Genomic DNA, 14,600 nt, shown 5'->3' on the forward strand with positions numbered 1-14,600 from the left:
CATGAAAAAGAAACAGGCTATACTAAAACATCTTGGGGCAACATAGCTGGGTAAAATTCAGACCAATGGGTCTCTGACATGGAATGCCCATTCACTGGGAGCTACATCTTTAAAATAAAAGGTTATCATGCAGTATGGAATTGGGTTTGCTCTTGCTTTTTTGAGTACGTTATTATTTCTTGTAGAAGAAGCATTACAGCCAAGGCCAACAGATAAAGACAAAGAAAATTAGGGTGCCTGCATAAGTGGCTACGCCAATGTAGACAACACAGTCAGTGGACTCTGGAGGGCCCTTCAGCTGGTACCGCAGGTGTATAACACTGCCAAAGCCTTGCAAGAGGCCCACTTAGACTGACACGGGACTATGCATATTGATGAATTCTTCATTACTCGCCCTTACGCAACACAAATCCTTTCTTCTGCTGTGAGATGAAGCTGTGGGAAATCTTTGCCGACACACAGGATTTTTAGGACCTACCAGGAGCTTTATGAAATGAGGCTGCTGTTGATACAAAAAACTTGGATGCAAAATATGGACAGCCTTATGTGAAACTGGGACAAATTCAATATCGTGTCAAATACATGTATCTTAAAAAGGTCTGTCACACAGAGTATGTGGAAGGAGAGGTTAATGAGGATGAAGAAGCAGGTAGCATTAAAGAAGACATTAACCTCCTCTGTTAAGAGGAGAGAAAAGAACCATCCATTGAAGCCTCCATTGTTTGATATGGAGAATAAAAATGGTGAGCAGTTGTGTTAACCACTGATGTCAGGAATCAAGCTGCTTACAGCTGGTTTTGCTATATTTGTACACAATAAATGCTCATTAATAACGATTTATTGTATCCTTGTCTATCTGCTGTCTTTGGACAAATCCCATAAAATAAATTAGTTGTAACACAGATGATCACATACAGCTGTTCTCTTCAGGGCAAGTTCAGGCACTTTTATTAAGACACCTAAATTCACACGTTGGTCTTCAAGCTGTATCTCACCATGAGTGTCTTATGTGAAACCAAATATCAATATGTATGAGGACCCCTTTTTCCCATGAAATCTAATGAATAAAGACAGTCATTTTATTAATCAATTCTATTCAAGATCACCATTTAATATGAATCACTTACCTAATGTGCCAAAAAAGTCATTACCCAAGAAAGGAAATCCAGGTCTATTTGCTAGAACTATCATCCTAAAATCAGGATGAATAACTATTGTATTTTCTCTTCCTTCTACAAGAGCGTCATCTGGAAAAGAAATAAGATTTATTAATTACATATTTAAGCTTTGCAATTGTGAATGAATTAAACAAACATAATTAGATTAGAAGAATACTTAGAACTAGAAGAACAGTTACAAAAGAAGGTTCAATAGCTTCTTAGCATGTCATTCAACTATAGTGTTCTAGGTTTCATTTTATAGTTTTGTAATTTTTTTCCCTGAAAACTTAACCAAAGTGTTTCATTTAAAAAAATAAAAATGCATCCACTGTTCTTGCGGTGGGGACTAATTTTCCTGTTTGTGCTTAATTTCAGCAAAATGCCAAAGCCAATGGCGAATGGCATGTGTTTTTATACTGGTCTGATATTATCCACTCTGGGAACAGAGGACTGAAATTCCTCCTGGTTATTATAAAAATCCATGAGAAGTCAGAGACACATGATTTCACACATGTGAAGGCTCCGTCTCTCCAAAATGAGTCAGACTGACCCCACTTGTTCCCTTGCAGCGTGTTTCCAGTGGCACATGGTGTTTGGGAATCCTGTTACCTCCTCTAAAAAACTACAGTAAGAATTGAGGTTGGTTAGCAAGATGTTTTTTAAAAATGCCCACCTACAGTTTATAACAACAAGCAAAAGACAAGTGTTGTGCCACGCAAGTGAATGATTGCTCCACTCATACTTAAATGTTGTTCCCAATATGGTTAAAAAGCAACTAATTACGTAAAACACAGTGTCTATTAACATTAAGAGGGGATTTCAAACATGGTTTTTCTTTGAAAAATAATTAAAAATATTTAGTTCCTGCAATTCAGATGAATTAAATTCCATTAAATCACAAAATACTCTCACCTTGCAGGATATATTTAAATAATACAAGCATATGAAATATTTGATTAGATGAAAACCTTAACAATTCAACCTTATAAATACTCCTATCTTCAGTTACAGATCTGATCAAATTCTACCCCAGCTATCCAGATGGGCAAAACCAAGATCACAATTTGGTCATCTAGAACTTTATTTCTTATGGTGAATGACAAAAAGAAAGGTCAACTTACAATTTTTTAAATTTAACATTTTTTTTTTTCAGCAAAATTATTGAGATTGCTCATTTGGGAAAACTTTGTAGTTATTGCAGAAGTAGTAAAGAAAATGACTGCTAATTCTTTAATTCTAACCTTTCGGAATCATGTACGTTTTCCATTAAGGCTCTTTTGGGTCTCTACTTAGTAATGTAATTGCTGAAAACCAGCAACACGCTACATCTAACTGCAAATGATCAAAATGTTTTCATCTACTTACTGGCAACAATTCGCCTTCCATCTGACAAAACCATTTCCCCACTTTCTACTAATGTTTTTAAGATGCAGGTGACATTTGTCGGTGCTTTATCTGCCTCATCAATTACCAAAACATGGCCAAGCTTCACTGCTTTTACCTAAAAGAGAAAATAATCAAATCATCACGACCCCCTCAAAAATAACCGCAAGAAACTGCATTACTGATGTCTCAGTGGTGGTGACACCTTAGTGGCACTGAGACAAGAACAGAGATAAGCTATGACCCAAGTGTAGCAGGGAAGAGGAAGAAGGAAGATGATAAAGGTGGGTGTTTCTGGTTTTTGGGACAGAGGTGGAAAGGACTGTGCTAGAGAGGGAGCTGAGGACCCTGACAGAGCAAACCGGAGTGCTGACAGAGACATGCGAAAGCAGTTTCCATCTACACTGTCAACGTGAAGCTGAAAGAACTAAAAAATGGTTGGAAGAGATGTTTGCAGTTCAACTTAGCAGGTAGGTTGGAGATACCACTCGAAATACCACTGTATCGGTTAGAATATGTCAGGTGTACACTAACTAAATTATTTTCCATGCTCATTTTATGCATTTACACTCCCAAGATTACCATCTTATTTGGCATTTAGCACAGCAAACATGACAAATGTGACCAAAGTAAAAGTTAATGAAATGTCACTCACTGACTTACAAAAGTAATCAAAACACACACACAAAAAAATCCTATTTGAAAAGCCAGCATGTTTAACTATTTGTTTCAAATGAAAAACACTTTCAGATATACAATCCAAATGTTACTACTGACCAGTGGTGAATCTTCATAAATGATAAGACCGTCTTTAACAGAAGGCTGCAGGGTAAGGCTTTGTACAGTGGTATCCCTGAAATGTGGAAAACCAGACAGTATTAATTAAAAATACACAGGAATTTTAGTTACAATAAAATGCAAACAAATAAATGAAAAGCTGAAGACTCTCTTTTTCTAAGAGGAAAAGATATCTATTATTTTTATAATTCTTGAAGAATTTGAACTGAGAAATAACACTGTGCCAGCCTGGCAGTCACAGGTGAGTATCCCTGTCTCTGTTGGGGCTTTCACAGTAGTTCTCAATTTCTCATAAATGAAAACAAAAATGAAAAGCAAATCTTTATCTTTTGCATGTAGGCATATAACTGCTGGTGCTACTATTTCTAGACAAACATGCTCAAACTGTCATTTACATGACAAACATGGAAATTTCCCCAGAACCAAACAGGAATTTGCAGTATCATAGTGAAATCATTAATATTTTAGTTGCTCTTCTGCACATATCACCAAGAAAAACAAAAAAAGACTAAAAATACTCTTGTGGAATTCTAAAAATCAATTATTTTTAGTTCTATCTAAACTATATCAGATGGGATCATTTTCACTAGCACTTGCTACATTTTACATCATGAACCATGTAAGCTCTCAGATGGGACAAAGGCTTTTAATAGCATAGTATTTCTTTCTGAAATTCTATTTGTGTTTGAATTGCTCAAATGACTTTTTAATTCAAATTTAAAATAGTGCAATTAAAATCAGTAATGAGAATATTCCTTAATCTTTATTAGTATCATCTATATCATCCCCACCAAACGTAGATAAATGAAAAGCAGCAGCAATTCAGACAGGTTGAGCAACAGACATCAGCACAGTGGATGTACCTATATACATCATGTCCTTAACCTAGATAATACCCCTCCTGATTCTATGACATACATGTCAAAACCTTTGCTTAGGTCTGTAAAACCAACCCCATTTACCTTGGGGTTCAGAGGCATCAATGAGCTAAGGAATAATTCAGAGGTGGGTGATAACAGAAGGTCCCACAATTCCCACAGTTTCGTGGGCTCTAATATACAATTCAACCTCAGGGCAAGCAGGTCATGTCATCCCTTTCTTCCTGTATTTCCGAATTTGGATTAGTCTGTGTCAACAGAACGATGGACATATCCACATGACAAAACCCATCAGGAGAGTCCCAGTTACACTGCTTGAGATCCATGTGCTGGTCGATGGGGCAGGCGGGAAACCTTTGCACTGCATGGGAGATGCGATGCATCTCTTACCTTTCACAGCCACACCGTGTAACAAAACTGTTTGCTTAAGCTAACGTGACTCGCTGTTCCAAATATCCACTCGAGTTCTATTTTTAATTTTGTAACCCCTTGTAATAAAACAACAATATTCTGATAAGCTCCATGGGTACAGGAAAGCAAACACAGTCCTGTTTGCAGCAAGCGATTAAATGGCTGGCTTCCCATTGCAGTTTTAAACTGAGGGCGTAACATGCACTCTTCCTTTATCTGCAACTACTGTCAGCAGGATTTCTGTCCCTAATAACTAACAATTTATTGTTTAACTTTAAACTCATGATTGATTTATTTCGGCATTTCCCACACAGAGCAATAAAGCATAGGGTAGGAAGGGAGATTTTTAATGCTTAGCTAACTCTTCAGAGCTTTAATCCAGGAGTGGAAAGGTAACAAAGGTGGGGCCACCTTCACTTCATTTAACACCATCAAATGCAGCCTGTCACAAACAGCAACATTCCCCAAAACAGTGATATTCATATTGCATTCACTTGCAACATATGCTTTCTAAACCACTAAAATAAGCAGGAGCATTAATCCATTATCTTAGAGATGCCACCATGGCCATAAAAACAATGTTTGCCTCATCACTCTGTTTGCCCACCCATCTCTACACTGGGGAAAGAAATCAACAATGGATCCAAAAATAACAATAAATTAATGACTTTTATTTCTTCAACACAGATCATTTCGAGACTAAATTCTCAGAGTACATCTATCAGCCTACCTCCATCATTTCTGGTTCAAGCCTATACAGTCGCAGATGCAGAAGAATTTTAAAATGTGTAAACCAACCTCTAGGGTATGAGAAGGCACAGTCACAGGTTACTAATTAGCTAGAAATAATTCATGAAAAACGTTCTAAGGAATTAACCCAAGGAGAAAAGAGGAAGGATTTGTCAAACCTGAACTGTAATCTCTTTAAAGTAGCAGAAATGTGAGAAAATGGGAGGTTCTAAGGAAAGCGTAAACTAAGATTAAGGTGAAGGAAGCTGAAGTATTGCAGGATGCTTTGCAGATCATAAATTTGCACTCAGCAGCCAGTGCATGAAAAAATAAAGTGAAGAGAGTGTGGCAGGAAAGGAAGGTCTCTAGCGGTGGTGTGGATGGGCACAGGTGGCAATGGAAGGAAAAACATGAATGTCAAATGTCATTTTACTGTAACATAAAGTTGTGTATTTTATTTTTGTTGAGCTAATTAACCCTCTGGCTCTGCAGAGATCACTCACAAGTCCCTGATATGGAATACTAAACTGTGCTTAGTGACACCAGCAGCCCACAGAAATCCTGGGTTGTTCTCATTCTTCAGGGAAGACAGAAGTGACGGTATCTTTAGGAGAAGGAAACACTGGGACAGTTTACAGTTTACTTCGCTGAAGAGTTTATAGTTTACTTAAGCACTAGTATGAAAGTTGTATGAATAAAAAAAAAATAGAAGAAATCAAAATGGAAGAATAATATACACCCTAAATCTAGCTTCTGATTTTTTTCTTATCTGTGGCTCCCTCTTTTCTTCTACCTTGCTGTTATTGAGCCTTAATATTTTAAGGAAATATTTCAGGAGATTTGCAATGTATTATAGAAGCTAAATATACAGTCAGATATTAATTCCATTGGCTTGATAATGTAAGTGAATGAAAAACTCCTGTACTTGCTTAGGCTATTACATTCAGCCATGTACATAAAAATGATTTTGCCAGGGTTAATAACGATAAATGTTATTTTCCTTTCAGAATCATAAGCTATGCAATTAGATGTCTTTAATTTCTGTTTTTCAGAAACCTAACATGAGTATAATAAAAATATGCTAAGTCTGAAATATTTCTGAACAATACAGTATGCAGATTTTTCTAAGTGTAAAATATGTCTGGCACTCAAAACATTAGACTGTAGAATTTCACTCCCACAGGAAAGGAACTAAAAATTGTAATTCACGTTTATTAATATTAGCATCTTAATATTAACTAGGCTCTAACAAAGACATGAATATCAAAACCTCCTAATTTCATCACATTTGGCACCCAAGATGAAAATAGTTCTGACATAAGGAAGCAAGACTGTGGGAATGTAGAAGCAGGTGAGAAAAACTGTCTGACATTCTGTCATCCTACTCAACTGAACTGATTCATCTTCTCCTGATCGTAAAAGAAAAATATGAAAAGCTCGCTAATATCTTTCCTAAGACTGTATTTTGATTTTTATCGAGCAAGCTGTCCTAACAAGCTCTCTATTAAAACAACAACAACAACAAAAAGATCTGCTACTGAAACTCAGCAACTCTTCTGACAGTACCACTCAATTCACTCAATTCATAGTAGGACTTCAGAGAATTATTTTGATGTTTTTTGTTTATTAGCTCACATCACTGCCTTTTATTTATTTTTTGCTACTGGTGCATTATTTACCCTAAAGGCAGCATTTTCTGAGGTCTAAAGACTTACTTGAACATACAAGTTGGTGACAGTTACTATTTCTTTGACAGTAATGCCTTCTTTCCAGGGAAGAACCATCAGATGCAGCAGGAAAAATTTCCATCAACCACAGAGACTGTTCAGTCCATTCTGCCTCTGCCAATTTTCAAGATTTATCCGAATTCTATTAAATAATTGAATTTTTAAAATTCCTCCAAAAAGAAAGGAGAGGAAATGCACCCAGTAGCTATTTTACTGTTTAGAGTAGAATTCTCCTCTCTACAAATCCAATGAGTTCAGCATTTCTTATTCCATTAATTGGAGACAAACTTTCTCCCAGGCTCTTTTCAAATTAAAATTTGGAGTTGTTTGGAAAAGCTGAATACCTCTATTGACAGACTTTGAAACAGGGCAGGGTGGGAGGCAAAGATGGAAAGAAAGTAACTCCCTAAGTACTTTGGATCATCCCCTGTTGAGACACAGAGGTTGAAACTTGCCAGGAGGAAAAATTAAGGAACAAAGGAGAATGACATTCCTCTTCTCCTGAAATCTGTGTTAGCTCACCTGGAGGACTATCTGGCTGAAAGATGCTTTTTTAGAGAAATGAAATCAGTGCATGAAAGTCTTCATTACAAATGTTAATGCCATCTACGCAACACATCAGCAAATATTCTTTGTATGTTTTGAAACTTTCCTCCCCAAAACACTGAAATGTGAACACCAAACCAGAATTTGATTCACTTTATAATTTACTCATCGTCTTAAGAAAAGGAAAAGGTATCTTCCACTGCTGTACTTTAAGGCTTGAGTCCTCAGGAAAGTGTTTGTTGAAACACAGGACACAGTGTCAGGCCCTCAGTTAACATTACAAACATCCATATTCACTGGAATTACTCCAGCTTGACAAGTGCTAAAGAATATTATCGTGGCTTTTGTATGCACTTACACTGAGGCTGAAAGCATGAGAGAGTATCTATGGAAGGTAACCTTGTGTTTTAAGGGTTTGTACTCATGGTAACAAGCTTAGATAAAACAGATTTATGGTTGGTTTTCCTCATATTCTCCAAATGGAACTTTACGGAACTTGAAAAGACAAACCACACACAGAATATATGTTCTAATAGTTGTTCTTAGTTTCTGTGAGATATCTATCGAAATACCTATGTATATAGATACATGTATCTTGTCAATTACATTTCAATCAGACATGAAACACCCATCTGCTGTGACCTAATTTTAAGAGCATTTGAAAAATAATCAGGCCAAGGGCCATCTGAAACTGTTAATTGTTTAGCTAATCCCCTCATGGATTATCCTGATGAAGAGTAGGCCATCTTAACACAAGGAAAGAATCTGCATGGCTTTAGCATTTACAAATGAATTTCTTTAGCCAACCTACCATACAGCCACTGCACTGCATGAGCTGATCGCTATGTTTACGAAATTCCAAAATATCTGAAAAGCCAACCAGCTGTCTCACTTCTCTGTTAAGATAACACCGTAAAGCCTTTTTGACTTATTTGTATGCACTGATCATTAAATTCACATTTTTTTTCAGCTCAGCAGGACATATATTTGTTTAAAATCCAAGAAATTATTTGGAGTATAAAAGTGTTCATTACTCAGTGTGACTGCAGTTTGCAGAACAAAGGCCAAAGGGAATGACACGTTTGATTCAGGTTATATGCCTAAATCAAGTTACAGATTTACTTATAAGTGATCCATCTCTCACGAAAAATCTGTAAATGAAGAAACATGACACCCCCCAGCTCCCCTTATTGTATATAATAATACATTTCACTGAGTAAACAGTGAGAAGCTGTTACTTCAGCCTTAGAGGAAAATGAAACAAGAGGGTCTTCCAAACTAAGCTGTATCTCCATAACAGCTGGACAGCAGGACATTCGAGCTGAATTCAATTCCTACAAAAGGATAACTGAAATAGGTCTCTAACAGCTGGAATCTGGCGATAGCAGAGCCAGTCAGACAGCTTATGAAAAGTCAACATTGAAAACAGAGACCGTCAGCTCGTGTGAACTCTCAGAAGCTTTGCAGGGCATCTCTGTATTGACTGAAAATGTATTTAAGAAAAGGGGAAAAAACAACAACAAGAGTTAAAAACCAGGAAGATACCTATTACATGCTAGCAAATACACTCAGTGCTTCACAACATAAATCTTCATAATAAAACATAATCTTATTATTTATTCCCAAACCTGAGCTGCAGAAAGAATAAAGCCCATACTATAAGGTTACGGTTTACAACACTGAAAGAAAATACTTTAGATTTAGACATTCATGACTCAAAAATCATGAGGAAAACTTATCTAGCCTTTTTTTGAGGCCTGCTGACATACATAGACACAGACTTCTTCACTGTGTTCAATGGATTTCTCTAATAATCTGGTGTAGCTGAAGAGCGCTGGCTTCAAAACCAGCCTGCCACGGACACAGCTTTTCTGGGTTGTTCATCTTAAAAAACAGATCTGCAAAGCTGTAACAGCATTTAAATTGCTTTACATAGTCCTGTCTTCTTTCAAGAGAAGATAACCAAAAGCAATTCCGAGAACAGGGACACTATAATTCTACAGTATCGGGTGTTCATCTGTGCCTTGGGCAAAGGAAGTTATTTCTTCTGAAACAAGTTTTTTAACTGGACTTAAAAAAAACCTGGAAGTCAATGAAGCTGAAAGGTTAGTTTTAAATGATCTCAATAGGTGAAATAGGTAATTGGATTTTATAGTGATTATGTGTGCTAAAAGAGGGAAAGAAAATTAACATCTAAAGATTAATGGACAGTTTGTAGCACGTATTGCTTGTAGGGATACCACAAGCTCGTTTTCCTACCCCAACCCTCTTCATTAATTTGATTGTTAAAGATTGCAGCAAAATTACGTTTATTTTGAAAAGGATAACATATGTAAACTCAGTTAATTTTTGGAAGAAAAGATCATCAGATTACTGTAATTTATTAGGGAACTAGAAAAGGTACAACACGAAATGTAGTAGATTTTTAAAATGAACCCTGTATCACACCCTGTACCCAATCATCAGTCACTAAAATAAACACTGTAACTTCGACAGAAAGATGCAATATCATAGGTAAAATCTTTGTAAGGAAATGTAACATTAGGATAACCAGAATAAGGCAGCGTAATATCTTCTAAAATGATAGTAAGATTATCAGATAACAAAAATATTTTCTATATCAGTTAATATTTTGCTGACAGTGGTAAAACATCAAATGTACGACAAAGCCAACTTGCTTTAGCACATATGTTAACACCCAGAAAAGCAGAAATCAAGCTATCACTAAGACTTAATATGGCTAATTTAAAATCAGAAGCTTCAAGTAAGAACTAAATTTTCTAATAGATTAATTTAAAAGCAAAAGTAAACTTGCTACATTCTGTATTTTTACGAAAAAGCATTAAACCACATTTATAAATAGCTTCAACTTTTTAGACATTACAGAGACCACTACTAATAAACCTCAAAAATATGCCCAGTTGTTTGGCACATGACTTTATGAACACTTGTATTCTCTTTTTGGACAATAAACTTTCTAATTTCCCAGAAGAATGTTTTCTTGATACACAGAAAGAAAACACTTGAACAGAACTAATTGTTTCGTGTCTTCTGCAGATTCACTGAGGCTCTGAGCAGCAGAAAATCCATTCATAAGCCACCAATAAATTACTAATGTAGCTTACATTGCAGTCTGCTCATCGAAAGCTTCTATTTCTATAAGCAATGATGATGTTCTTACACAACTAAATAGTCACAGATACACATAATGAGGATGTCAGAGTTGAGCTTGACTAGTTTTACTTATCAGTGGCCACTGGAGTGGGGTGAGATATTCTTCTATAAAAGACACCTACATCAATTACATGGCATCACAAAATGTACTACACTACATCGTGCTGTATCTCCCCCTTATCTACCTCCCAAGCCATTGAAAGTAAACATTTCTGGGATATCTTCATAATTACGGCACTTTAGTATCATTGAAAAATTTTTGAAAAATGTCACTTAGATTCATAAATCAGAATACTCTAGGAATTCAGTCTAATTATTTTTGTCTATTACTTTTATTTATTACACAACACTACATTTTAATAAAGACCTTCATTATATTAATTGTAAAGCTCTACAGTTTTATAATTTTAAAGCTTTACAGTTTTCTCCACTCCAGCAGTTTCTCCTCTGGCTACATCTTAATTATATCCACCAACAAGGACACTTTATAGATAACGATATATCTCTGCACTCCAGAATAGATATTATTGAGTTGCAATACCCATTCAGTATTAGCATTATTATACAAATTATACATACATACATATTATTATTCATACATACATATTACCTCTTTCATAGCTAATTATATGAAGCAACAGTCAATATAGGCAAATTCAAGAACTCTACAGAATCATAGAACAGTTTGAGTTGGAAGGGACCTCCAAAACTCATCTAGTCCAACCCCTTTGCAATGAGCAGAGACATCTTCAACTAGATCAGGTTGCTCAGAGCCCCATCCAGCCTGGCCTGGAATGTCCCCAGGGATGGGGCATCTACCACCTCTCTGGGCAACCTGGGCCAGTGTTTTACCACCCTCATTGTAAAAAGTTTCTTCCTCATGTCTAGCCTGAATCCTCTCTTCTTTAGTTTAAAACCCCTTGTCCTGTTTTAACAGGCCCTGCTAAAAAGTCTGTCCCCAAAACATCTTCCTACAGACTGACCACCTCACTAGAGACTCAGCACCTCAGGACATGCAGCTGACAAGCACACACTCATTTTCAGAAAGACTAGTTGAAGCGGAACTACAGTGTCTGCAACCTGAATTTCAAGGACTAATGAGGTACCATCTGTCAGACACATTTCTGAAAGGGCAGAGAACGTCCACCTTCATCTGACACTGAATCGCCTCCACATGTTCCATGAAGAAAGCAGCAAAATTATTTATTTCCCTTAAAAAGTAGTCAACTAAAACACATGCTTTGAATATTCAATGCTCTAGATTCAGGTCTATAAGAACCATTAAAAGTATGATATATAGAATACTTCCCTGGGAGCATGGTTAACGCTATTGGCAGTAGCTAGCTCTGAAATCTGCAGAAATACCCAGGGCTATTGAGGATGAAGTGCACAATCTAGCATATTTTCCAATAAAATACTTTTACACCATAAGCTACTGACTGCATTTCTCCCCACAAAATATATAAAGCTTAGTAGTGAACAGGTTTATCGTAAACTTACTCTTATTTTGTTTTGCAATCCAAAAGTGTGCACTAACAGCACTGTAATCCTTGTTTAAAACACCCTATAAACTTTATCAACATATTATGTAGACTGGGTTCTTCACAACTAATTCCAAAATGCCTTCCAGGATTTAGAAATTTCTTCGTTTTCTATATTCAGGAATTATTTTTGTAGAACTTGATAGGACTACTCAGCATTTTCTACACAATTCTTTCTCTAGAAGCATGTTAACTATGAACAGTACTTTACAGAGCCTATAGAAGTTTTTGACTAGACAAAAAAGGCACATTTTTTTTCTTAGAGATGCAACAACTAGCATGTACATTCTACATATTGATCATCAACCCAAATATCTTACATATACAATGTTCTCCTGAGCTATCTGAATTTATGTTAAAGTACTGTTCTGTCTGACCACACCTCATTAAAGAACAGTTTTTCCATAACACAGACTCTGAATGACAGAAACACTGTAGTATTTTGTGAAAGAATTGGGATTTGCAAAAATGCTAGTGTGTGTTATCCAGAAGGAGAGGGTGGCTGCTCCAAGTAGAGAAGATTGCAGGAAAGTTAACACAAAGCTGAAAGTAGCAGGTCGCAAAAGTGTTATTTAGGGAAGATGTGATGGAAGTCTAGAAGAGGAAAAGTACCAAAGAAAACGGCAATAGAAAAGTGATGAGCTAGAGCTATCCAAGTATCAGGAATAAAAGGACAATATATTTGAAGCCAAAAAGCTGGGAAAGCATTACAGAGACTGTGCTGTTAAAGGGGAAAATGTCAAAGTGTACATTTTTATTAGCACTATTTAAAAAACAGTGATTATGGAAAGAGATAGGATGATAAAGCTAGGAAGCTGAAGGCAGAGAGGTAAAGATTAGGAATGAAGCTGAAAAAGGATGAGGTTTAATTGAAACTGATGTTTCTAGACATTTCCAGTCTTTATTTCAATTTCTTGATTTAAAGTTCATGTCATAAAGAACCAGGCAGATAATTCCATGTTATTTCAGGTTTTGAATTGTTTTCAATTGGTATGTTGTCTTTAAAGAGTCTCTAAAGTCTTTTAAAAGTCTCTATAAAGTCCACTTTTTAGCTTGCACATAAAAAAGATACTGATTTCCTATACAAATATGTTTATGGGGAAGAAATACACATGCTTAGCAGAAGTGCCAAAGGAAAAAACCAAAAACAAAACCAACAACAACAACAAAAAAGCCAAAAAAACCCTCCAAACAGCACTAACAAAACACCAAAATCTAAACAAACAAACAAAATCCAAAAGCCTTTACTATGTAAAATGTTTCTTTTCTAATGAGTGATACATTTAAATAAGTACCTTTGAACTTTTTCCCTCACATGGTACCTCATGCTTAGGGAAATCTCTCCAGAAATTACACCAAAACATTACTCTCTTCTTGAGCATGGTTTAACATCAGTATGGTTTGACTTCTACTTCCTCTTGAGTTAAGCAATGTGATCACATTAGACTCTTGTTCTACCTCCTCCACCTATCAGCTTATTGTCTCTGCCTATAAAATGGATACATTCCTGTGGTCTGTGTGCCACCTACCATAATAGGGTATTCATTCAAACAAAAAGTATAAATTAAACTTCAGAAACATGAGTTTTAAAACATGGGAAATCAGATTCTAAACACAAAATATGGAAAAGTCACACATTCTTACCTATGCAGTTGTAAATACTCTCTGGGTCTGTTTAAAAGGTGAAGGAATCTGTCAACAATCTTGTTTTTCCCAACACCCTGCAATAAATAAATATAATATTAAGACATAATATAGATGTACATATTTAAGAGTTACAAACAAAGAAACGACAACTTTCCAAAACTGTTAAAATACTCTCCATAGTCCTTTATAGGCACATACAATTTCAATCCACATTCAAGCAATTCTGAACACAATTTCATGTTATATATTGTACATATATATGTATGTATTTACAAAATACTTACCTGTCTTACTAGGAATAAACAGAAATAGGATTGCAGCCCTACAGTTACGTCACACATGCCAACGCATCATTTTAACTAATACAATTTTTTTTCACAAAGGTATTGTGAGGCTGTGCATGTTAGGAGGTTGCTTGCACTTAATAGGAAAAGATAATTCTTGGTAGTCATAGGAAACATCCTGTAACTGTCTCGTGGAATTGGAGCATTGTCTTGGTAATATGGGCTAATCCCATTCCACTGGAGTTACCAAAAAAAGGCCCAGACGGAATCAGAATTGGGCTGGAGATCAAAGTGATCTATCACTCTCCTATTGCAGGATGTC

At 36.0% G+C, this 14,600-nt stretch overlaps 1 protein-coding gene across 1 annotated transcript in view; it reads right to left on the minus strand.

The window, feature by feature from the left end:
• The window catches only part of VWA8 (von Willebrand factor A domain containing 8), a gene marked incomplete at both ends in the record, with an annotated part of 186,826 nt that overhangs the window by 85,256 nt on the left and 86,970 nt on the right, over positions 1-14,600 (minus strand). The window contains 4 exons of the mRNA XM_080349876.1: positions 1,128-1,247; positions 2,526-2,661; positions 3,321-3,396; positions 13,992-14,068. Coding sequence (XP_080206002.1) covers positions 1,128-1,247; positions 2,526-2,661; positions 3,321-3,396; positions 13,992-14,068 — 409 coding nt within the window. The remainder of the gene's footprint in view (positions 1-1,127; positions 1,248-2,525; positions 2,662-3,320; positions 3,397-13,991; positions 14,069-14,600) is intronic.

The sequence above is a fragment of the Nesoenas mayeri genome, assembly GCF_963082525.1.
Source record: "Nesoenas mayeri genome assembly, chromosome: 1".
Taxonomy (NCBI): domain Eukaryota; kingdom Metazoa; phylum Chordata; class Aves; order Columbiformes; family Columbidae; genus Nesoenas; species Nesoenas mayeri.